General features: G+C 47.9%; 1 protein-coding gene and 1 long non-coding RNA gene across 3 annotated transcripts in view; one reads left to right on the top strand and one right to left on the bottom strand.

Annotated features, from left to right (window-relative positions):
* The first annotated feature begins 1,350 nt into the window (after positions 1–1,350).
* LOC135054857 (uncharacterized) lies at positions 1,351–19,867 on the top strand. Its single transcript, XR_010243580.1, has 2 exons — positions 1,351–1,451; positions 19,555–19,867. It is a non-coding gene; the product is annotated as an uncharacterized LOC135054857 (long non-coding RNA).
* The window catches only part of LOC135054851 (zinc finger protein 345-like), a 57,437-nt gene continuing 53,141 nt past the window's right edge, over positions 19,868–24,163 (bottom strand). For both annotated transcript variants that reach the window (XM_063958254.1, XM_063958255.1), the window contains exon 6: positions 19,868–22,374. In XM_063958254.1, coding sequence (XP_063814324.1) covers positions 20,732–22,374 — 1,643 coding nt within the window. In that variant the 3' untranslated portion in view covers positions 19,868–20,731. The remainder of the gene's footprint in view (positions 22,375–24,163) is intronic.

The following is a 24,163-nucleotide window of genomic DNA, read 5'->3' on the forward strand; positions in this document are numbered from 1 at the left end:
AATGTGTCAGTGAGTAATGAGTACACCTGTGCACCTGCTGGGGGACCTGGGAAATGTGTCAGTGAGTAATGAGTACACCTGTGCACCTGCTGGGGGACCTGGGAAATGTGTCAGTGAGTAATTAGTACACCTATGCACCTGCTGGGTGACCTAGGATGGATATGGGATGTGGTATCGACGAAGGTTTGCTAGACAGCAATTGTCGACCTTTATGTTGTCGATCTATGTTTGGACGACAAGCCGTCCGGATACCACCTGGGAAATGTGTCAGTGATTAATGAGTACATCTGTGTACCTACTGGGTGACCTAGGAAATGTGTCAGTGATTAATGAGTACATCTGTGTACCTACTGGGTGACCTAGGAAATGTGTCAGTGAGTAATGAGTGCACCTGCTGTGCAACCGGGGAAATGTGTCTGTGAGCACTCACTGCCCTACCAGGAGGAGCCAGTTGAAGATGGTTACAGATAAAGAGGCAGGCAGTCTGTATCTCTAGAACAGCTCAATGAATAGCAGCCCTGTAAAATTTACCACTCAAACCAAGAAGGAACTAATATGGAAATTGGGAATACGAGTGTCACCTGCACTTAATGAATATAACACTCCATATTACAGGTGAACCATAATAGGAGATACACACAATTACGGTAACAGGTAGCGAGCAACCACAGTAGGTAACTCAACAAGGTATGTTGATCACTTGTATGGAGGAGGCAGTATGGTAAGTCTTGTCTTCTTGGGCAAGCCAGGGTCTGGTGGTACACTGGAGGTCAGATTAGAGAAGGTTAGGGTGAGGTTAAGTCCAAATACAAATCCAGGGTCTGATACACTAATGGCCATATTAGAACAAGTGTGGAAGGACAAAAGACAAGTCCAGTAAACAGCAGGGTTGGTACACAGAAATACACAAGTAGCAGAAGGCAGAAAAATAGTCAAATGGAAGCCTAGACTCTGTAACAGGGTGGCAAGACCGAGGTATGCACTTTTCTGGGACAGAGGAGCCAATCACCTAGCACTGACTGCTAGATGAGTTCCCAATGTATGGCAATAGGGGAACCCAAGTTCAGAAAGCCGACAACAAACTGTACATGTGCGCACTTCTGGAACTGCTTCTCTCACCATGACTGGGATCAATGACATTTGTCAAATTTCATGAAGTATGTGGTCTAGACATTATAGCAGCGTTGAGGCATTGCTGAACAACCTTCTTCCTCTTCGCCTCCCAGATCTGGCGCTGTGGGTCTCCAAACAGTTCCTCTTTTTTGTGTGTGTGTGCTCTGTCAATAAACTTTATTGTTTGCCTACAGTGGGCTCAGTCCGGCAAAACAAACCGCACATGCGCCAGCATTACTCCTGCAAGGTACTCTGGGAATGAATGTACGGTGCAGGCATAACTGACAACTGTGGTCGAGGGATACAGACGTTATGAAAGCACGTGTATCACCAGAAGGGTGAGATAACGCACTCCCATAACGAAGACAGCAGGCTTAGTAAATACACCGGAAAAGAGGACCCACTTCACCACGATAATGCGGTGAAGCGGGTCCCTGCATACAAGGAACGAAAACTGCATTTTAATAAATCTGCCCCACAGTACTATAAGGAGGGAATGTTGATGCAGCCTCCCTTTATATCTGAAATGTTTAGATAATAAGAATTTACTTACCGATAATTCTATTTCTCGGAGTCCGTAGTGGATGCTGGGGTTCCTGAAAGGACCATGGGGAATAGCGGCTCCGCAGGAGACAGGGCACAAAAAGTAAAGCTTTAGGATCAGGTGGTGTGCACTGGCTCCTCCCCCTATGACCCTCCTCCAAGCCAGTTAGGTACTGTGCCCGGACGAGCGTACACAATAAGGGAGGAATTTTGAATCCCGGGTAAGACTCATACCAGCCACACCAATCACACCGTACAACTTGTGATCTAAACCCAGTTAACAGTATGATAACAGCGGAGCCTCTGAAAAGATGGCTCACAACAATAATAACCCGATTTTTGTAACTATGTACAAGTATTGCAGATAATCCGCACTTGGGATGGGCGCCCAGCATCCACTACGGACTCCGAGAAATAGAATTATCGGTAAGTAAATTCTTATTTTCTCTATCGTCCTAGTGGATGCTGGGGTTCCTGAAAGGACCATGGGGATTATACCAAAGCTCCCAAACGGGCGGGAGAGTGCGGATGACTCTGCAGCACCGAATGAGAGAACTCCAGGTCCTCTTTTGCCAGGATATCAAATTTGTAGAATTTTACAAACGTGTTCTCCCCTGACCACGTAGCTGCTCGGCAGAGTTGTAATGCCGAGACCTCTCGGGCAGCCGCCCAAGATGAGCCCACCGTCCTTGTGGAATGGGCCTTAACCGATTTAGACTGTGGCAGGCCTGCCTCAGAATGTGCAAGTTGAATTGTGTTACAAATCCAACGAGCAATCGACTGCTTAGAAGCAGGCGCACCCAACTTGTTGGGTGCATACAGTATAAACAGCGAGTCAGATTTTCTGACTCCAGCTGTCCTGGAATATATTTTCAGGGCCCTGACAACTTCTAGCAACTTGGAGTCCTCCAAGTCCCTAGTAGGTGCAAGGCACCACAATAAGCTGGTTCAGGTGAAACACTGACACCACCTTAGGGAGAGAACTGGGGACGAGTCCGCAGCTCTGCCCTGTCCGAATGGACAAACAGATATGGGCTTTTTTGAGAAAAAACCACCAATTTGACACTCGCCTGGTCCAGGCCAGGGCCAAGAGCATGGTCACTTTTTATGTGAGATGCTGCAAATCCACATATTTGACTGGTTTTAAACCAATGTGATTTGAGAAATCCCAGAACTACGTTGAGATCCCACAGGGCCACTGGAGGCACAAAAAAGGGGTTTGTATATGCAATACTCCCTTGACAAACTTCTGGACTTCAGGAACTGAAGCCAATTCTTTCTGGAAGAAAATTTACAGGGCCGAATTTGAACCTTAATGGACCCCAATTTGAGGCCCATAGACACTCCTGTTTGCAGGAAATGCAGGAAACGACCGAGTTGAAATTTCTTTGTGGGGCCTTCCTGGCCTCACACCACGCAACAAATTTTCGCCACACGTGGTGATAATGTTGTGCGGTCACCTCCTTTCTGGCTTTGACCAGGGTAGGAATGACCTCTTCCGGAATGCCTTTTTTCCCTTAGGATCCGGCTTTCCATCGCCATGCCGACAAACGCAGCTGCGGTAAGTCTTGGAACAGACATGGTACTTGCTGAAGCAAGTCCCTTCTTAGCGGCAGAGGCCATAAGACCTCTGTAAGCATCTCTTGAAGTTCCGGGTACCAAGTCCTTCTTGGCCAATCCGGAGCCATGAGTATAGTTCTTACTCCTCTACGTCTTATAATTCTCAGCACCTTAGGTATGAGAAGCAGAGGAGGGAACACATACACCGACTGGTACACCCACGGTGTTACCAGAACGTCCACATCTATTGCCTGAGGGTCCCTTGACCTGGCGCAATACCTGTCCCGTTTTTTGTTCAGACGGGACGCCATCATGTCCACCTTTGGTATTTCCCAACGGTTTACAATCATGTGGAAAAAACTTCTCAATGAAGTTTCCACTCTCCCGGGTGGAGGTCGTGCTGAGGAAGTCTGCTTCCCAGTTTCCATTACCGGGATGAAAAACTGCTGACAGTGTTATCACATGATTTTCCGCCCAGCGAAAAGTCCTTGCAGTTTCTGCCATTGCCCTCCTGCTTCTTGTGTCGCCCTGTCTGTTTACGTGGGCGACTGCCGTGATGTTTTTCCCACTGGATCAATACCGGCTGACCTTGAAGCAGAGGTCTTGCTAAGCTTAGAGCATTATAAATTTACCCTTAGCTCCAGTATATTTATGTGGAGAAAAGTCTCCATACTTGATCACACTCCCTGGAAATTTTTCCCTTGTGTGACTGCTCCCCAGCCTCTCAGGCTGGGCTCCGAGGTTACCAGCATCCAATCCTGAATGCCGAATCTGCGCCCCTCTAGAAGATGAGCACTCTATAACCACCACAGGAGAGACACCCTTGTCCTTGGATATTGGGTTATCCGCTGATGCATCTGAAGATGCGATCCGGACCATTTGTCCAGCCGATCCCACTGAAAAGTTCTTACGTGAAATCTGCCGAATGGAATTGCTTCGTAGGAAGCCACCATTTTTACCAGGACCCTTGTGCAATGATGCACTGTTTTTAGGAGGTTCCTGACTTGCTCGGATAACTCCCTGGCTTTCTCTTCCGGGAGAAACACCTTTTTCTGGACTGTGTCCAGAATCATCCCTAGGCACAGCAGACGTGTCGTCGGGATCAGCTGCGATTTTGGAATATTTAGAATCCACCCGTGCTGATTGTAGCAGTATCCGAGATAGTGCTACTCCGACCTCCAACTGTTCCCTGGACTATGCCCCTATCAGGAGATCGTCCAAGTAAGGGATAATTAAGACGCCTTTTCTTCGAAGAAGAATCATCAATTCGGCCATTACCTTGGTAAAGACCCCGGGGTGCCGTGGACAATCCAAACGGCAGCGTCTGAAACTGATAGTGACAGTTCTGCACCACGAACCTGAGGTACCCTTAGTGAGAAGGGCAAATTTGGGACATAGAGGTAAGCATCCCTGATGTCCCGGGACACTATATAGTCCCCTTCTTCCTGGTTCGTTATCACTGCTCTGAGTGACTTCATCTTAATTTGAACCTTTGTAAGTGTTCAAAAAAAATTTTTTTAGAATAAGTCTCACCTAGCCTTCTGGCTTCAGTACCACAATATAGTGTGGAATAATACCCCTTTTCTGTAGTAGGAGGGGTAATTTAATTGTCACCTGCTGGGAACACAGCTTGTGAATTTTTTCCCATACTACCTCCTTGTCGGAGGGAGACTTGGTAAAGCAGACTTCAGGAGCCTGCGAAGGGGAAACGTCTCGACATTCCCATCTGTACCCCCGGGATACTACTTGTAGGATCCAGGGGTCCTGTACGGTCTCAGCGCCATGCTGAGAACTTGTCAGACGCGGTGGAACGCTTCTGTTCCTGGGAATAGGCTGCCTGTTGCAGTCTTCTTCCCTTTCCTCTATCCCTGGGCAGATATGATCTTATAGGGACGAGAGGACTGAGGCTGAAAAGACGGTGTCTTTTTCTGCAGAGATGTGACTTAGGGTAAAAAACGGTGGATTTTCCAGCAGTTGCCGTGACCACCAGGTCCGATGGACCGACCCCAAACAAGTCCTCTTCCTTTATACGGCCATACTGTGCCGTTTGGAATCTGCATCACCTGACCACTGTCGTGTCCATAACATCTTCTGGCAGTTATGGACATCGCGTTTATTCATGATGCCAGAGTGCAAATATCCCTCTGTGCATCTCGCATATATAGAAATGCTCTATAGTCAATAAAATACTGTCCCTGTCAAGGGTATCAATATTTTTAGTCAGGGAATCCGACCAAGCCACCCTAGCTCTGCACATCCAGGCTGAGGCGATCGCTGGCCGCAGTATAACACCAGTATGTGTGTATATACTTTTTATTATATTTTCCAGCCTTGTCAGCTGGTCCTTGAGGACGGCCCTATCTATAGACGGTACCGCCACTTGTTTTGATAAGCGTGTGAGCGCCTTATCCACCTTAAGGGGTGTTTCCCAACGCGCCCTAACTTCTGGCGGGAAAGGGTATACCGCCCATAATTTTCTATCGGGGGGAACCCACGCATCATCACACACTTTATTTAATTTATCTGATTCAGGAAAAACTATGGTAGTTTTTTCACATCCCACATAATACCCTCTTTTGTGGTACTTGTAGTATCAGAAATACGTAACACCTCCTTCATTGCCTTTAACGTGTGGCCCTAATAAGGAATACGTTTGTTTATTCACCGTCGACACTGGATTCAGTGTCCCTGTCTGTGTCTGTGTCGACCGACTAAAGTAAACGGGCGTTTTAAAACCCTTGACGGTGTTTTTGAGACGTCTGGACCGTACTAATTGTTTGTCGGCCGTCTCATGTCGTCAACCGACCTTGCAGCGTGTTGACATTATCACGTAATTTCCTAAATAAGCCATCCATTCCTGGGTCGACTCCCTAGAGAGTGACATCACCATTACAGGCAATTGCTCCGCCTCCTCACCAACATCGTCCTCCTACCTGTCGACACACACGTACCGACACACAGCACACACACAGGGAATGCTCTGATAGAGGACAGGACCCACTAGCCCTTTGGAGAGACAGAGGGAGAGTTTGCCAGCACACACCAAAAACGCTATAATTATATAGGGACAACCTTATATAAGTGTTTTCCCTTATAGCATCTTAATATATATATAAGCATATCGCCAAATTAGTGCCCCCCCTCTCTGTTTTAACCCTGTTTCTGTAGTGCAGTGCAGGGGAGAGCCTGGGAGCCTTCCCTCCAGCCTTTCTGTGAGGGAAAATGGCGCTGTGTGCTGAGGAGATAGGCCCCGCCCCTTTTTCGGCGGCCTCGTCTCCCGCTCTTAACGGATTCTGGCAGGGGTTAAATATCTCCATATAGCCTCCGGAGGCTATATGTGAGGTATTTTTAGCCAAAATAGGTATTCATTTGCCTCCCAGGGCGCCCCCCTCCCAGCGCCCTGCACCCTCAGTGACTGCCGTGTGAAGTGTGCTGAGAGGAAAATGGCGCACAGCTGCAGTGCTGTGCGCTACCTTTAGAAGACTGAGGAGTCTTCTGCCGCCGATTCTGGACCTCTTCTTACTTCAGCATCTGCAAGGGGGCCGGCGGCAAGGCTCCGGTGACCATCCAGGCTGTACCTGTGATCGTCCCTCTGGAGCTGATGTCCAGTAGCCAAGAAGCCAATCCATCCTGCACGCAGGTGAGTTCACTTCTTCTCCCCTAAGTCCCTCGTTGCAGTGATCCTGTTGCCAGCAGGACTCACTGTAAAATAAAAAACCTAAGCTAAACTTTCCTAAGCAGCTCTTTAGGAGAGCCACCTAGATTGCACCCTTCTCGGCCGGGCACAAAATCTAACTGGCTTGGAGGAGGGTCATAGGGGGAGGAGCCAGTGCACACCACCTGATCCTAAAGCTTTACTTTTTGTGCCCTGTCTCCTGCGGAGCCGCTATTCCCCATGGTCCTTTCAGGAACCCCAGCATCCACTAGGACGATAGAGAAAGGTGGATACTGAGCAGCTCAGTCACTACTGTGTATCATACTTGCCTACCTGGCCCTCTCCATGAGGGAGAAAATTCTCTGTTCCTGGGCTTTCCTGGTAATGTATAATTGCCATCACCTGTGGTGAAACACCTTTCTTATCAATTAACTAGCTCACCACAGGTGATGGCAATCATACATTACCAGGAAAGTCCAGGAACATAACATTTTCTCCCTCATGGAGAGGGTCAGGTAGGCAAGTATGCTGTGTATTTACTTTTGGAACACGTTACTGTTGTTGCCGCACACAGCAGGTCGGGTAATAGGAGGAGAAGTGTATACCATCTGGGGCTTGCCGTTTCCATCAGAAGTTCGTGTCTGCAGCCGGACTTCCCACAGTGCACCTCACTGCTCCTGAGTACTGTTCCTTTATATTTCCCGATATTCTGTGAACACTTTTTAATTATTAAACCTTTATGTGAATTATCCGGGTTTGGGCGGAATGACGATCCTTTAAAAGAAACTACTATATGAACGCAGGATTGAAAGCTCATGTAAGTGCTTTTTCTTAAGTGCATCCACCTTCGCATATGTGTTTGTGCCACCCTGTGCTTGAGTCAAGCCTTAAAGATACCTTTCAAAGTCTGCAGGTGAGAACCCGAATGTAAGTCTGTTTTCCAATGGTTACGGTGTGTTAGAAGACGACTGCTTTGCCAGAGAAAGTTTTTTCATGAGGAAAGATCGTCTGAATTATCATACAGCGCCATGCACACTCTATACATTTTGTTTAGTTACTTTTAGTAGTACTAAATATGTACATAAAGAAATGACTAATTTTCTAGCTGATAGATACTGTATTAGCAAAGGGCAAACACTGCCCTCTAATGGCCTAACTGAACATTGCCATATATTTCACCCTCAAAGGGCTATTTACATGGGTCTGGGACTGAGGGTCGACAGCACAAAGGTCAACACACCTTAGGTCGACGCCAATTGGTCAACACACCTTAGGTCGACATGGAAAAAGGTCGACAGGAACAAGGTCGACATGGAAAAAGGTCGACATGAGTTTTTTATGTTTTTTTGGTGTCGTTTTCTTCGCAGAGTGACCGGGAACCCCAATTAGTGCACCGCGTCCCCTCGCATGGCTCGCTTCGCTCGCCAAGCTTCGGGCATGGTGCCTTCGCTCCGGTACCGCTTCGCTCGGCACACTTTACCGTTCCAATCGTAGTCCACGTGGATCGTTAAGTATGAAAAGGTTCAAAAAAAGAAAAAAATCGTGAAAAACTCATGTCGACCTTCTTCATGTTGACCTTTTGTCCATGTCGACCTAAGGTGTGTCGACCAATTGGCGTCGACCTAAGGTGTGTCGACCTGGAGTCCGGATACCATCCACATAGCTGGATCTGTTTCTAGACAATTCCCCCCCAAGACATTCTAAAAGAGTTAGATTCACAAACTGTATGCAATAGAGCTGATAATTATTCACAAAGATATAAAAATATGTTAGGTGTGATTACAAGGAATTGTCATGAACCACAAGTGGGGAAAAAAGTAACAAAACGTGTAATAAAATCTATAATATCCACAGCTGTAGCAATGTTAGAAATATTGGGCCCGATTCAGACCTGATCGTTGTTGTGCGAATTTGCACAGCGGGCGATTATCGAATGACTGCGCAAGTGTATGCACTGCAATGCGCGATGCTAAACAGCGATAGAATGGTGCGAAAATATTGATCGCTAGGCGTACGCAAGGTGATTGATAGGAGGTGGACATTTGTGGGTGTGTCAGGAAAAACGCAGGCGTTTTCAGGGCGAGTGTGTGACGTCAGCTCCGGCCCCGATCAGCCTGTTTGTATTGCACTGTAGGAGTGAGTCCTGGGCTACGCACAGACTGGAAAAATCATTCCATGGTGAGTGAGTTGCGAACGGATTTGCAGACGTCCGCTGTCTGGCACAGTTTTCGCACGGTGTACACATGTATTTGCACACTGGCACGGGGCGGGTGTTCACTCTGCCTGGGCGGCAACTTTATGATCGCAGCCCTCTGCAGATTTGCAGCACAGTGATCGGGTCTGATTCGGGCCCATTGTACTGAGATATCGGCTCTAATCAGCACTTCAAAGCAGCAGCTTCAGCAGTAACACTGGGCCTAGGGGCTAATTCAGGTTGGATCGCAATAAGCGATCCAACCGCAATTTCTGAGAAGATGCGGGCGCAAGCGCAGCGCCCATCCTGCGCATGTGCCCGCATTTTCTGCAGGGCGGCCGCAGAAAATGCGTTTGCCTCTGCCTGCCAATCAGGCAGAGGCGGTTGGGGGCAACGCTCCATTTCCAGGGAGGAAACGGAGCGTTGCGGGGGGCGGAGGTGGCCGAACGGAGGACGGTGCAAATGGGGGCGCGTCGGGGTGTGTGATCGTGGTGGCTGCGTGACATCACATGCATCTCCCGTGATAGGTAAGATGTCGCCGGGTCTCTTTCGGCCGCAGCTAAGCTGTGCCGGCAGGAGGCATTAATAATTTTTACGATGAAGCAGAAATTGCGAGGCGATCGCAATTTCTGCTTCATCAAGGGGGGTAGGCGGCGGTCAGCATGCTGGGCGGCCTAGCCCAGCGATGGGCGGCCCCCAGCATGCGATCCAAAGAATAGCAAGTTCTGCTGATTAGCAGAATTTTCAATCCTTACTGAATTAGCCCTCTAATTCAGATCTGATCGCTGGGCTGTGATTTTTGCTGTCCTGCGATCATATAGTCGCTGCCTACAGGTGTATTGTATTTTCGCTGTGCAAGTGTGCGATCCTATGTGTTAGCAGAGCTGCTAAAAATCCGTTTGTGCAGTCTCTGCGCAGCCCAGGACTTACTCTTCCAGTGCGATTGAATCCCGCTGATCGGGGCCGAAGCTTACATCAGACACCCTCCCTCAAAACGCTTGGATACGCCTGCGTTTTTCCAGACACTGCCTGAAAACAGTCAGTTGCCACCCACAAACGGCCTCTTCCTGTCAATCACCTTGCGTACACCCGTGCGAATGTTTCCTTCACACCATCCCGTCGCTGACCGCTGATGCCCGTTGTAGCTGTCCAACGCGCGTGCACATTACGGCTCAGACGTAAAGCACGTCTTGTCCATAAAAGTAATTATTCAGTTGGAATGTCCGGCATTCAGCTTGGCAGACAGCTGATGCATTAATAATGTGGGTGAATTAGTATCTGGTGCAGTCCACCTTCTGATGCCTGAAACCATGGTGCAGCACAAAGTCCCAGGTTCTGGACTCCACTGGCAGATATCGGGCCCCTCCACAGTGTATGATGCAATTCAGCCAGAGGAGAATAAACACATCAATGCGTTTTGTCCCAGTGCTGGAAATATATATACATATATATATATATATATATATATATATATACATACATACACACACACACATTTTATGTATTGATTTCACTTTGATGTTTCATCTGTGTACCCTGCTATTATCCTCAACTACCACCGACAGGTCGCATTTTGTATATCTCTTTAATCCAGCACCAAAAATTCAATATATTGCTGGGTGTCACAACTGAGGGCCTGAGCTGACGGGAGGCAGCCTCAGTTGTAGGGGCTGAGATGTACCGGAACCTGGGAGGTTGTATCAGACCCCTGGACATGTAAGTAACATGAATAATAACTGCCCGAAGGCGTGACCACGACAACTTGGATAAAAGTCAATGATGTTTATTATGACAACTCCGCAACACAGCAGCAGTAAAAGAAAACGTAAAAGTCAGCAAAGAATAAATACAGTTCCTGGGTACTACAGGATGGCAGGAGCCACAGGGCACTGGTAGTGTGAGATAGTTCTTATGATCTTCTAGATGGAAAGTCCTTACCAGGCCCGACTGTAGCAATGGAGATAACCCAGGATTGTGCCAGCTGGTGTTCCAGGAAAAGCTGGGTTGCTGAAGATAAAACAGCTGCTGTGGATACTGGCTGGAACCAGACTGTTGTTAGCACGGAGTGGATACTGGCTGGAACCAGTTAAATAATAAATGAACTTGGGAGCGATGAAATATGAACTGAAATGTAGAACTTGAGAGCGGAGAAATAATAATACCGGTGGAGAGTGGTAAAGTGTAGAAAGGACACCGGCCCTTTAAGGGAAGCTGTACTCTGCTGGAAGCTGAGCTGGAAGCAGGTAATGTTGTAGCTGGAAACAGATGAATCCACAATGGATTGGAGAGTCAGGCTACACCGCAGGTGGAATGCTGGTGCGGGTCTCTATGGTGGAAGTCTTGAGACAGGAGCTGGAACCTGGAAGACAATCACAGGAGAGAGACAAACAGGAACTAGGTTTGACAACCAAAGCACTGACGCCTTCCTTGCTCAGGCACAGTGTATTTATACCTGCAGCAAGGAAGGGATTGGCTAGGCAATTATGCAGATTATCAATACTGAGAACAGATTGGTGGAAATGATCAGCTGACAGAATCCAAGATGGCTGCGCCCATGCAGACACTTGGAGGGAAGTTTGGTTTGTAATCCATGTGGTAATGAAAACAGTAATGGCGGCGCCGGCCACCGGAGACAGGAGGCGCCAGGCTGACAGATGCACATCCAACCACGCGGACACAGCGGAGGCCGCGGCTGACGTAATCGCCACTCAGACACTCTGCATGCAGAAGTTCAGGGACGGCGGCGGAGGCCGCGGGAGACGCCATGCCAGGTGTAATATGGCGTTTACTGTGACAGCGTCCCAGAGTGACAGGAGAGGATACAGGAATGTACACATCAGGATAACAGATGGGATCCGGTCCTGGAGCGCTGAGCCAACCTTAGGAGGCATCTGATGGGTAAGAAATGGCGTCCAGATACCCGGATCGTGACAGCACCCCCCCCTTTAGGAGTGGCCCCAGGACACTTCTTTGGCTTTTGAGGAAACTTGGAATGGAATCTCCGGACCAAGGCAGGAGCATGGACATCAGAAGCATTGGTCCATGAACGTTCCTCAGGACCATAACCTTTCCAGTCAATAAGATATTGTAGTTGACCGTAACGGTGACGTGAGTCCAGGATCTTGGCCACTTCATACTCAACGCCTCGTTGAGTTTGGACTTTCGGAGTTGGAGGAAGTGAGGAATGAAACCGATTCAAGATCAGCGGTTTCAACAGGGAAACATGGAATGTCCTGGGTATTTTTAAGAAGGGAGGCAACTGGAGTCTGTAAGCAACAGGATTGATGACTTGTTCAATCTTGAAAGGACTGATATAGCGAGGTGCAAACTTCATACTGGGAACTCTTAACCTCAAATTCTTCGTGGATAACCATACCCGATCACCCACCTTGAGAGCAGGAACTGCTCGACGCTTCTTATCCGCAAACTTCTTGTACCTGAACGATGCCTTGAGCAGAGCTGATCGTACGCTCTTCCAGATATTGGCAAACTGATGCAAGGTGATATCCACTGCGGGGACAGAAGTTGCTGGAAGCGGTTGGAACTCAGGGACTTTAGGGTGGAATCCAAAGTTAGTGAAGAATGGTGTTGAAGCAGATGAAGAATGATACTGGTTGTTATGACAGAACTCGGCCCAGGGAAGTAATTGAACCCAGTCATCTTGAGAGGAGGACACATAGATGCGGAGGAAGGCCTCCAAGTCCTGATTCACCCTCTCGGTTTGACCATTGGTCTGAGGATGGTAAGCCGTGGAAAACTTTAGCTTGACTTGGAGGACTTGACATAAACTTCGCCAGAATTTGGCTGTGAATTGAACTCCTCGATCTGAGATAATTTCTTCAGGAAGACCGTGGAGTCGGAAGATCTCTTGTATGAATACTTGAGCCAACTTGGAAGCTGACGGAAGACCGGTGAGAGGAATGAAGTGTGCCATCTTGGTGAACCGGTCAACTACCACCCAGATGGTATTGAACTTGTTGCACATGGGTAAGTCTGTAATGAAATCCATCGACAAGTGGGTCCATGGTCGACGGGGAACGGATAGTGGAACCAGTTGCCCCGCAGGCGACTGGCGGGATACTTTATGTTGGGCACACTTTGGGCAAGATGCAATAAACTCCAAGACGTCCTTTTTCAGAGTTGGCCACCAATAGGACCTAGAGATAAACTCCAGGGTTTTTTGGATACCTGTATGTCCGGCAAAACGGGAAGCATGGGCCCAATGCATGAGCTTCTTCCTTAGCATCGGCTTCACAAAACTTTTCCCTGATGGGGGCGTAGAGTCCATCCCTACCGTGGAGAATGCCAACGGATTTATAATAGGATGCTTGTCTGAAGACTCTGACTCATTTTCTTGCTCCCATGAGCGGGAAAGGGCATCGGCCTTGCGATTCTGAGAGCCCGGACAGAACTGGAGTTTAAAGTCGAACCTGGAAAAGAAAAGTGCCCATCTGGCCTGACGAGGGTTGAGACATTGTGCGCCCTTCAGGTATAAAAGGTTCTTGTGGTCTGTAAGTATGGTGATTGAATGAGAAGCTCCCTCCAACAGATACCTCCACTCTTCTAGAGCGAGCTTGATGGCTAGCAACTCCTGGTCGCCAATGGCATAGTTGCGCTCAGCTGGGGAGAACTTCCGGGAGAAGAAACTGCAAGGGTGTAAATGGCCATCTTTAGCCCTCTGAGATAACACCGCTCCTACTCCAACGGAGGAGGCATCCACCTCTAAGATGAAAGGAGAGTCGATGTCAGGCTGTTTCAGAACAGGCGCAGAGATGAACCTTTGTTTTAAAAGATGAAATGCTTGCATGGCTTCTTCAGACCACTTGGACGGGTTAGCACCCTTCTTAGTGAAAGCAGTAATAGGCGCCACAATGGTGGAAAAGTCTCGTATAAACTTTCGGTAATAGTTGGCGAACCCTAAGAACCTCTGGACCCCTTTGAGGGTTAAGGGTACCGGCCAATTTTGGATTGCTTGTAGTTTCTCAGGATCCATCTCTAGTCCGGAACCGGACACAATGTACCCTAGAAACGGAATGGACTTGACTTCAAAGACGCATTTTTCTAATTTGCAATAGAGATGATTGACACGGAGACGGGACAGAACCTCTTTAACCCAAAAACGATGTTCCTCTAAATCGTTGGCAAAAATGAGGATATCGTCTAGATAGACCACGACATGACGGTATAGAATGTCTCTGAAGATCTCATTGACAAAATGCTGGAAGACAGCTGGAGCATTGCTCAATCCGAAGGGCATGACGAGGTACTCATAATGTCCGTCACGGGTGTTAAAGGCGGTCTTCCACTCGTCACCCTCACGGATCCGGATGAGATTGTATGCACCTCTCAAGTCCAGCTTTGTAAAGATGGTAGCTCCGCTAACTCTGTCAAAGAGCTCAGTAATCAGGGGTAAAGGATAACGGTTCTTGATGGTAATGTCGTTCAAACCTCTGTAGTCGATGCACGGCCGCAGACCACCATCTTTCTTTTTTACAAAAAAGAAGCCTGCGCCGGCTGGAGAAGAAGAAGGTCGAATGAACCCCTTTGCTAGGTTCTCTTTAATGTATTCCTCCATAGAATGCGTCTCAGGCAGAGACAACGGATAAGTTCGGCCTCGAGGTGGAACCTTCCCTGGAACGAGATCAATCGGGCAGTCCCATTCTCTATGAGGAGGAAGGATATCAGCAGAAGCTTTACTGAACACATCCGTGAAATCTTGATATGGAGGAGGTGGAACATCAGACGACCTGGGGGAGGAAGAACAGACAGGCAATACTTTAAACAAACATGTCTCAGCACAGGAGGAACCCCATGCCAGGATTTGCGTAGTCGTCCAATCAATTGTAGGATTGTGAAGACGGAGCCATGGAAGGCCCAGGACCACAGGATGTGTGGCTCTTGGAATCACTAAAAAAGAAATAAATTCAGAATGAAGAACTCCCACTCTCAGACGAACTGGTAGAGTCCTTAGGGAAATAACTGCATCAAAAATCTTGCTGCCATCCACGGCAGTTAAGGAGATGGACGAAGGAAGTCTCTCGGTGGGTAGGGACCACCGTTTAACATAGGCTTCGGTAATAAAGTTCCCAGCTGCTCCGGAATCAAGGAGGGCAATGACGTTCCGATAACGTTGAGCAATTTGGAGCGACACTGGGAGATTACAATCATGAGGAGATGGAGAGGAGATCATTACTCCTAGCCGGCCCTCTCCTGGGCGAGCTAGGGTTTGGAGTTTTCCCGGACATTCGGGACAGGCATTGATGGTGTGAGACGGAGCTGCACAGTAAAGACAAAGAGACTTGGAGAGACGTCTTCGGCGCTCAGCAGGAGTTAAACGGGAACGGCCAATTTGCATGGGCTCATCTTTAGTTGGTGACAGTTGGCGAGGAGGAGCAGAAGATTTTGGAGCAGATGATCTTCCACGCTCAATTGCTCTCTCTCTGAAACGTAAATCAACTTTCGTGCAGAGTGAGATTAGCTCATCTAACTTAGAAGGTAAGTCTCTGGTAGCTAACTCATCTTTAATACGCTCAGATAAGCCATGCCAGAATGCAGCATACAGGGCCTCGTCGTTCCATGCCAGTTCGGATGCCAGGATCTGGAACTGTATCAGATATTGTCCTACAGTACGTGACCCCTGGCGTAAACGGAGAATCTCGGATGAAGCTGAGGTTACCCGGCCTGGCTCGTCGAAGATGCGCCTGAATGTTGACACGAAGGCAGTGTAGGAAGATAGCAGGGTGTCGGACCTCTCCCATAACGGTGATACCCAATCAAGGGCTGAGCCACTGAGAAGAGAAATAATGTAGGCAATTTTTGTACGGTCACTGGGAAAATTGCCAGGTTGTAGCTCAAACTGAATCTCACACTGGTTGAGAAATCCCCTGCAGAATCTTGGAGATCCGTCAAATTTTGCTGGCGTTGGAAGATGAAGACGTGGAGCAGAAATGGGTAAGGTGGGTGGGGTTATAGCTGGAGTCACTGTGGTTGACGCACCAGACGCGCCTGATCCACGGAGAGTTGTCTGAATCCCATCCAGCCGAGTAGAGAGATCCTGGAGACAGCGGATGATGTGACCCTGTGCAGCCTCCTGATGTTCTAGTCGGGCTGCCAGTTCTTGCATCGGCCTGGCCGCTTGATCCTGGTCTCCGGCTGGATTCATTAGGTCAGTGCTTACTGTCACAACTGAGGGCCTGAGCTGACGGGAGGCAGCCTCAGTTGTAGGGGCTGAGATGTACCGGAACCTGGGAGGTTGTATCAGACCCCTGGACATGTAAGTAACATGAATAATAACTGCCCGAAGGCGTGACCACGACAACTTGGATAAAAGTCAATGATGTTTATTATGACAACTCCGCAACACAGCAGCAGTAAAAGAAAACGTAAAAGTCAGCAAAGAATAAATACAGTTCCTGGGTACTACAGGATGGCAGGAGCCACAGGGCACTGGTAGTGTGAGATAGTTCTTATGATCTTCTAGATGGAAAGTCCTTACCAGGCCCGACTGTAGCAATGGAGATAACCCAGGATTGTGCCAGCTGGTGTTCCAGGAAAAGCTGGGTTGCTGAAGATAAAACAGCTGCTGTGGATACTGGCTGGAACCAGACTGTTGTTAGCACGGAGTGGATACTGGCTGGAACCAGTTAAATAATAAATGAACTTGGGAGCGATGAAATATGAACTGAAATGTAGAACTTGAGAGCGGAGAAATAATAATACCGGTGGAGAGTGGTAAAGTGTAGAAAGGACACCGGCCCTTTAAGGGAAGCTGTACTCTGCTGGAAGCTGAGCTGGAAGCAGGTAATGTTGTAGCTGGAAACAGATGAATCCACAATGGATTGGAGAGTCAGGCTACACCGCAGGTGGAATGCTGGTGCGGGTCTCTATGGTGGAAGTCTTGAGACAGGAGCTGGAACCTGGAAGACAATCACAGGAGAGAGACAAACAGGAACTAGGTTTGACAACCAAAGCACTGACGCCTTCCTTGCTCAGGCACAGTGTATTTATACCTGCAGCAAGGAAGGGATTGGCTAGGCAATTATGCAGATTATCAATACTGAGAACAGATTGGTGGAAATGATCAGCTGACAGAATCCAAGATGGCTGCGCCCATGCAGACACTTGGAGGGAAGTTTGGTTTGTAATCCATGTGGTAATGAAAACAGTAATGGCGGCGCCGGCCACCGGAGACAGGAGGCGCCAGGCTGACAGATGCACATCCAACCACGCGGACACAGCGGAGGCCGCGGCTGACGTAATCGCCACTCAGACACTCTGCATGCAGAAGTTCAGGGACGGCGGCGGAGGCCGCGGGAGACGCCATGCCAGGTGTAATATGGCGTTTACTGTGACAGCGTCCCAGAGTGACAGGAGAGGATACAGGAATGTACACATCAGGATAACAGATGGGATCCGGTCCTGGAGCGCTGAGCCAACCTTAGGAGGCATCTGATGGGTAAGAAATGGCGTCCAGATACCCGGATCGTGACACTGGGGCAGGATTATCCCACCTGCATCCGCAAAACATGACCTGTTAGGTAAACTTGAGGGTTAAGGATGATAACCACTAATCTAAGCAACCAAGAGCTTATTCCAAGACTAAAGTCCAACCATATATGAACAAACCAGTAAAGGAACACTTTATATACAAAAAAAAAAAACCAGTACAATGCTGAGTTATAAAAAAAAGGGGATGCGGTCAACATCCCGCTGGACGGGATCCCGGCGGACGAAATACCGACGCCGGAATCCCGACCGCCACAATCCCAACATATTCTCCCTCAGTGGGTGTCCACGACACCCATAGAGGGAGAATATAATAGTGTGCCGAGCGTAGCGAGGCACCGTGGCCGCAAGGGGCTGCGTTCCGCTCGCCACCCCTGTCGGGATTGTGTGGTCGGGATTCCGGCATCGGTATTTCGACCGCCGGGATCCCGTCCAGCGGGATTACGTACTGATCCCAAAAAGAGAGGTGACACTAAAAATACACAAAACATGTATAGCAAATAAAGTATATATATAAATGTTACCAAATTGGACGGGTGGAGAGAAAGGCACCACTAAATGGGCCACAGACGAAGCAGGAACATAGGCGCCCCCTCTCCCTTGGTAAGAAACTCATGGCACTTACACTACTTGAGTATCAGGAAGAAGACGGAATGTGGAAAACCTGTAGGGGTGGATTTGGCGTTGATCTTCCTAATCGTGGTTTTGCTGGTCTACACATTGTATTTTACATTTCACTAAACTATTGGGATCTCAACAAAAACATTTTTAGTTCTCTAAGAATTATTATTATTAAAATCTAAATTTATACCAAAGGATTAACATTGTGGTCCTTAGTGCATCACCTATTAAGAGCGCTCTTGGCTCTCTTTTGTGTATAAAGTGAATCTATCCAACTTTAGTGTCGTAACCCTGCAATAGATTGTGGGGGATAGTTGTGGTGACACCACGATGTCGGCAGTTATGATGCTGACATTGTTGAAATATTGATATGGAACATGTCAACATCAGCAGATTGTCAACATGTCAAAATGGCGACAGTTTGGGTTGTACTGCAGGACAGGAGGGTTAGGCTATGGAAGGTTTGGGAGGGGAGGTCAGCTTTATGCTGCAGGAGCAGAGGGTTATGGTCAGGCACAAGGGGGAGGTTAGGTTGCGGAAGGGGAAGATTATGTTAGGCTGCAGGAGCAGGTTAGAGTTAGGCACTACTGGCAGGGCTGCCATCAGAAATTGTGGGACTGACAAAGGAGAGATGGTCCCTCAGCCTCTCCCAAAAAAAATTCTGCTGCACCGCTCCACCCCTATGTGATGTCATACATTGTGATATTACATATAGGTGGAGTATTGCGGACCTACAGGAATGGTTCACAGAGAGCTGATGCGCAGTTGAAGGCTTGCTTTAAGTCCTCCCTGTGCATCAGCCTGGTGCAGCTCTCCAGGTATTGGTGCTAGGAGCCAAGGGTGTGCCCCCCTCTCTGTAAGGGCCCGGGACACCAGTCCCCCCCTGGTGGCTGCCCTGGGCACTAGGGGGAGGTTAGGGTTAAGGTGCGGAGGCAGAGGGTTAAGGTTAGGCACTAGGGGGAGGGTTAGTGATACTCACTGCCAGAACAGCTGGAAGTCACAGTCAGCTGACCGCCGGACCCCAAGGAACGTTTTGTTGACATTCTAATCATGTCAACATGATAGATGTCGATGTGGTCAATTTCAACATGTTGCATGCTGACATTACAGTGAAAGTATTTATTCATGTACTGTGATTGGGAAAGGAGCTTATGGGGAGTAATTACAAAGAGAATAGTACACAGGCCTATAAGAAATTTAATGTGGGAATAATTTTTGCCTTTACATTTTAAGAACATCTGTAAATGTCAGGGGTCCTGTTTGTTTCAATGTAAAATAAAGTACTTGTAGTATACAGCAATAATTGTGTATTGTAGAAAATGGTAATACAAACATACTAATTATCTTCTTATTTCACACAAAGGTGCGTCTGACGCCGTAATCTTCCTGCATCAGACAACAGGAACATCACATAACCACTCCAGGCTGTTGGGCCGCCACGTGTCTTCCATCAAACATACTCTCAGATAATCTGCATTCCTCTTTACAATGGCCACGGATTTTACTATCCCCAACTGAAAACTGTTGACGTAGGTGCGAGCAGAAGAAGGGGGAGTTACCTTGCACCTCGTTCCGTGGCCAATGTGTAAGGCCATTCGTACTTAATATAAAAGTGAGCATTAGACCCTAGTAAAATGAATCTTAAAAAAAAAAGAAAAAAAGTAGATGAAACATGATTGATGGTTTCAAGTTTTTATTTAACAGAGCTACATAATATTAGTATCCTCAAGAAAATAAATACCACATACAGAACTTAGGGCCTAATTTAGAGTTGCACGCAAATGCCACCACAGCTATAAATGTGTATGCAGATACTGTGCGAAAATACACAAATGCCGCAGCGGCCTGGATTTGTAAGACGCCCATCAGCAGCTTTGCAGGTCCCAGCAGCTATGTACAAAGACGCAGCAACTATTGCAGATCAGTCGATTATCAGTCTTCCGAGTAGCCGGAGCCACTGTTACTCGAGCACAGATGCAGGTTGAGATACGCCCCTAAACCGGTCGTGCCACGCCTGTGTTTTTGCCACCTCTCCCCGGTACCTCCCTCAAACCCCCGACTGTCACTCACTTTGTGAATAAATCCTCTCTGCGACTACCAACGCAAGCCCATTGCGCACACACAGTCAGAAGATAACTGCAAATAAATTAGGCCCTAACTCACTCCTTCCTTGGGCTGTTTCTCAGCACTTGACAGAGCAGAGAGGAAAATAAATACGGCTAATAATTCCAGCTCAGATCAGTATGAAGCCACACTTATTTATTTTTTTATTCTGGAATTCTCCTGTTGAACATCTAAAGACTTGGCCCATCCTTAATTTTCCTTGGCACATATGACTCCGAAAACAAGACCAGCCACCATCCCAATCTGGAAGAGACATTGGAGCAAGAACACAAGGGCACCAACTGTGAGTGCAGCAGCTGGAATCTGTGGGACTACAATGAAAAGAGCACCAGCCAAAATTTCAGTGCAAAAGGTAGGATGCCCCCCCCCTATTAATTTCACAATGAATTGGATGTGGATTGACGGTACGGTGACTTTCATTCAGAGCAAGCCACATGGTCTCTTGCATGACTTGTCTGGTGATGAAGAAGTAGTGACTTATCCACAAAACATTTCCCACACTCCGCACAAGAGTAGGGTTTCTCCCCCATGTGGGTCCTGTGGTGAGCTACAAGATCGGAGTTACTGGCAAAACATCTGCCACATTCAGAGCAAGGATACAGTTTCTGCCCCATGTGCATCCTGTGGTGTTCAGTGAGATCGGAGCTACTGGCACACAACTCCCCACACTCGGCGCAGGGAAGCTGCTCTCCCTCTATGTGAGTCCTCCGGTGCACGACCAGATCTGAAGGACTGCTGAACCATTTCCCACACTGTGGGCAGGCGCAGGGTTTCTCTGCCATATGAATCTTCTTGTGTCTGATTAGAGGTGCGCTGCTGATAAAACACTTCCCGCACTCGGCACAGGAATAGGGTTTCTCTCCTCTGTGAATTCTCTGGTGCATAACCAGACCCGACTTGCGGATGTAACTTTTCCCACACTGGGAGCAGGAGTAGGGCTTCTCTTCGGAGTGGACTCTCTGGTGTATAACCAGATCAGAGTTGCTCATGAAACACTTCCCGCAGTGGGTGCAAGAATAGGGCTTTTCTCCCGTGTGAGTCTTTAGATGTCTAAGGTGGTCCGAGTTGCTGATGAAGCACTTGCCGCATTCGGCGCAGGAGTAGGGCTTCTCTCCTGTGTGGATTTTCTGGTGCCGTATAAGAGGCGAGTTGCTGATGAAGCATTTCCCGCAGTCGGCGCAGGAGTAAGGCTTCTCCCCCGTGTGAATTCTCTGGTGCACGATAAGGTCTGACTTACTGATGTAACACTTCCCACACTCCGCGCAGGAGTAGGGCTTCTCCCCTGTGTGAATTCTCTGGTGCTTAATAAGGTGCGAGTTACTGATGAAACACTTCCCGCATTCCGCACAGGAGTATCTCTTCTCACCCGTGTGTATTCGCTTATGTTTTATAAGGTTTGAGCTACTGGTAAAGCATTTGCCACACTCGGAGCATGGGTAGGGTTTTTCTCCAGTGTGGATCCTGTGGTGTATAACTAGTTCCGAGTTACATTTAAAACACTTCCCACATTCCGAGCACATGAATGGTCTCTCTTTTGATAGCTGTCTGTCGCCAGGCCCGCTGCGTTCCTCAGTAGGAGTAGGTGTATACTGCATATGACCTGTGGGTGTATACAGGTCAGTGTCTGCGAGGTCACCCTCATCACCCGAGACTGACTCCTCCTTGATGAGAATAGATAAGTACTGTGGATGATCTGTAGAAATGTCAGTATCTGTCAGATCTTCTTCGCACGAGACCGACTCCTCCTTAATATGAGTGGGTGTGTACTGTGTGTAAGTGTCAGTGTGTGTGAGCTCTCCTCCGTCACATGAGGCCGATTCCTCCTTAATATGCTGCGACGTGTGATCGCTGGATGAGCAAACGCCGGTGAGATTTTCAGCTTCAAATGAAGACGATTTCTTAGTAGCATTCTCCGGACAGGTTATGGGGGTTTGCCTATGGGTTGGTGGGTATGCTGAAGGCTGGATATTTATGCCAACACTGTGATCCTCCTTCCTACAGTCCGGGGAAGAAACAGGGCTGCAGGAACCTCCAGATATTTTTGTATCCTCTGTGAAATCTGGCGGAGAGAAAAAAAAAATTGTGATCAAATGATATAAATACAAGGATAATATAAAGAGAAATGGCTCCTGTGAGCGATGTTCCAACACACTACAGTTTGTAGACTGTGGTTCCTTAGGCTGCTACTCCAGTAAGCTGATGGAGGGGTAGTCTACAACCAGCGACGGAGCAGGGCTCACTGCCACCCCTGTGATGTCACGTGAGGGGGTGGAGCCAACAGCAGTATAAAGTGGAGAGCTGCCCGGATGCTGCAGGCGGCTGTACACACTCCAGTGCTAATGGCTGCTGGCACACTGCTCGCACATCCCTCTCTATGGCCCTCTGCCTACAACAGGACAAGGACAACTGACAACTCTTTGACCATCTTCATTTATATTCTTCTCTTTACACAACTCCCCACATAACTTCCGCAGCGCCATACAGGGAAAGCACAAGTGTTTGGGGTGATATTTTTAACTGCTTTTTGACTCCATTTTGTTCATGTAAGACTGCATTTTGTATAAGTAAGTCTTTATTGCTTATGCTGAGATATTTTATATATATATATATATATATATATATGTACTTTTATATGATGTCAGTGCTTTGCAGATACATAGGCACCAGCTAGAAATATAGCCCATCCCACCTTTGACCTAGTGTGAAAAGACATAGTGAGTGGGGAGTGTAGATAGCTTTTAGGCTGGCTGATTATAATAAATATGAAGGAAGCTGTTTAGTACGCTATGTTTGGGGTATTATGGCCCTCATTCCGAGTTGATCGCTAGCTGCCGTTGTTCGCTGCGTAGCGATCACTTAAAAAAATTGCAAATCTGCGCATCCGTATGCAATGCACACGCGCGGCGTACGGGTACAAAGAGCATTGTGGTTTTGCACAGGTTCTAGCGACGCTTTCAGTCGCACTGGCGAACGCAGGGAGATTGACCGGAAATGGGAGGTACTGGGTGGCAACTGACCGTTTTCTGGGAGTGTTTGGGAAAACACAGGCGTGGCCGGGCGTTTGCTGGGCGGGTATCTGACGTCAATACCAGGTACTTTGTCGTAGCAAACATCGCACACAATAAGTAACTACAGGGCTGGTCTTGTTCTGCACAAAATGTGTTTGCTGCCGCTCGGCTACACAGGCGTTTGCACTCCTGCAAATACACTCCCCCATGGGTGGCGACTATGCGTTTGCACGGCTGCTAAAAGTAGCTAGCGAGCGATCAACTCGGAATGAGAGCCTATGTTCCTTAGTGTGTGAAAGGGGAATCTGTCAGGTTTGTGATAAATGATCTTAAGTGAACGACTACTGCATCCAGCTCCACAGATACAGAAAGTAATATATTTTAAGATAATGTTAGAGCGTTCCTGAAGGCGTGCTATAAAGCCTAGAGTTTTACACATAGCAAATCAGTTCCGACAGAAGCTAGTTCTGTTTGCAGCGTAATTAGTCAAACCCACTTCAGCTTTATAATTCAGACGGGGTTATAAGACGGGACCCTGAAGACGACTGAATCTTATTTCTTTGAAACTACTTATAACCAATGACCATGTTCCGGGATAGTCCTTAAACATCTGAGAGCCAGATTATCTCTTTTACGGGAAGTTGCTGAAGGAGGAAAAACTGGAAATGACTATTTCTGGTTTAAGTGAAAAACCAAAACCACATTCTGCTTGAACGTAGGAACAGTAAGGAGAACCGCATCATGAAAGAGGAGACAATATGGCTTGCAAGACAAAGCTTCCATCCTGGTAGCTTTACTATAATTAATTGAATATCTGCTGAACGTAAAGGCTCAGATGTA

Source organism: Pseudophryne corroboree, chromosome 3 (assembly GCF_028390025.1).
Source record: "Pseudophryne corroboree isolate aPseCor3 chromosome 3, aPseCor3.hap2, whole genome shotgun sequence".
NCBI classification, from domain to species: Eukaryota; Metazoa; Chordata; class Amphibia; order Anura; family Myobatrachidae; genus Pseudophryne; species Pseudophryne corroboree.